Raw genomic sequence first — 2,009 nt, forward strand, 5'->3', positions numbered from 1 at the left:
CACGTTAGTAATTGATTGGAGATATTCTCTTGGCGTCCAACATAATAATTATTTTTAGCCAAATTTGATACATCTGGTAAGCCTGGCTTGGTAAATCACTGGGCCAGGCAAAATCCCGTCATAAGCTATGTTAGACAATCTTTTCATAGGTTTCAACCGTTACAATCGAGAACTGTTTAGAAAGTGAGCTTATTTTCGAAATCAGTATATTCGTTAAGTGCAAAATATCAGTTAAATTACCAATTATAAATTTATTACTTACTAACAAAATAAATGTCGTCGATAATTTTATAATTTGATGTGATCTGTGTCGGTCCATTATTAAATTTTTTTTGATTTTGCGTTACTAACGAACTGTAACTTAAAAATTTACTATTTGATGGAGTATCTTCTTTAGGCACTCGCACGTAGATAATTTCTTTGAAATTTACAATTTTTTTACTTTCTTTGTGTGTTTTATCATTTATATAAAAATTGTCGCTACTATTATAATTAGGATCATTCGGGGTAATTGCAAACCTAGTATCCACAAATTCGACTTTTAATCCATTGAAGCTGTAAGTAAATTCAACATTCTCTTCATTGAAATCAATTATTGATTCTCGATTTGTCTGAATTTTAGTCTTGTTCCGCATAGCTGATTCTTTTTGTGAATGAATAATTATACCATTCCCAGATATTTTTGATGTTATAAGGTCGTTATTTTGTTGACCAATATGAGTATCTTCTACTGTTGTGTCATCATCATTAAAGATATTTTTGTCAGCTATAAAATGAGATTGACGAAGAAAGGGTTTTAAATAATTTGATGTATATATTTGATTGGTAAAGGGATTGTATAATGAACGAAAGTAATGAATAATATACGGTTTTTTCAACCGTTCTAAGAAAAAATTTTTTTTTTCACTGATCTTTTGATCTGTTAATAATCTGAGCCTATCGTTTTGACTTGATTTTAGATTTTTTTTTTTAATATTTTCGTAAGGTTGTAAGTAATAATCGGAACGATCATATATTTGAGAAATTTTTCTCGTCTGAGGTTCATTGTTAAAGAACCTGTTTATTTTATTGATATCCAAGTCCTCTAGTCCATATGGTGAAATACCTGCAAAAAAAATTTTTTTAATGAAAATTTGTAATGGCCAGAAAATATAAAAAACTCTACTATTTTGTTGGTGAGATAAAAAAAAAATTAGGAAAACAGTTGAGCCTGAATATTATTATTTCAAGGTTATATTAAACGAATTTCAAATAAAAATTTTCGTTACAACGAAAGTTGTACAACTGAGAAGACACTCATCACCTTAAAAAAAAGAAATGTTAACTTTCTTCAAGATTTCAAATGATTGGTTTATGAAAAGAAAAAACAAATCTGAAAACGATTGACCCTGCAAGCCATCCCTGGAACTTTTCGATATTTACAAATTCAAAACGTTCGAGAAATTATCTATTCTGGAAGTTTCAGCTCTGTGAATTCAAAAACAAAACTTTCACACTTTTTCGAGATCGAAAATCTGGTCGTTATTAAAAAAATGGTTTTTAAAAATTCATAGCAATATTTTCTGATCGAATCAATCGTATTTGAAGGGGTTTAATGGTAAAAAAAAATTAGAAATTCTAAAAATTTAATTAATTAATAATTTGTTCGGCTCACTAGGGATAAAACAAAACGAATTCAGACCAGAGTGAAGTCGCCTGTCCGAGCGAAGCAAAGGCTGGCATCACTCGGTCTGAAATCGTGTTTCATCCCGCGTCACACATTATATTTTTCATGCAACCTGCATTAAAAATGCTAGTTTCAACGTCTGGAGCCAACCAGAACTAGATACCCGAGAAAAAATATTCATATATAATTATATATAAATTGGTTATATATGATTATATATGAAAAATGGCCAAATATAATCATATCTAATCATATATAATTATATATAACAATATTTAATTATATATTTATTACATCTAATTAATTATTAAGTCAATTTTATGGATAGAGTATTTAATATGGT

The 2,009-nt window shown here is 28.6% G+C and overlaps 1 protein-coding gene across 1 annotated transcript; it reads right to left on the reverse strand.

Moving 5' to 3' along the window:
- Positions 1-259: 259 nt before the first annotated feature.
- Positions 260-1,117, reverse strand: LOC123274705 (neural proliferation differentiation and control protein 1-like; the record flags this gene model as incomplete). Its single annotated transcript, XM_044742435.1, is given in 1 exon segment — positions 260-1,117. A coding segment is annotated over 1 exon segment (376 nt), but the record flags the coding sequence as incomplete, so codon positions are not given.
- Positions 1,118-2,009: the final 892 nt, after the last annotated feature.

The sequence above is a fragment of the Cotesia glomerata genome, unplaced genomic scaffold (assembly GCF_020080835.1).
Source record: "Cotesia glomerata isolate CgM1 unplaced genomic scaffold, MPM_Cglom_v2.3 scaffold_580, whole genome shotgun sequence".
Lineage (NCBI taxonomy): Eukaryota > Metazoa > Arthropoda > Insecta > Hymenoptera > Braconidae > Cotesia > Cotesia glomerata.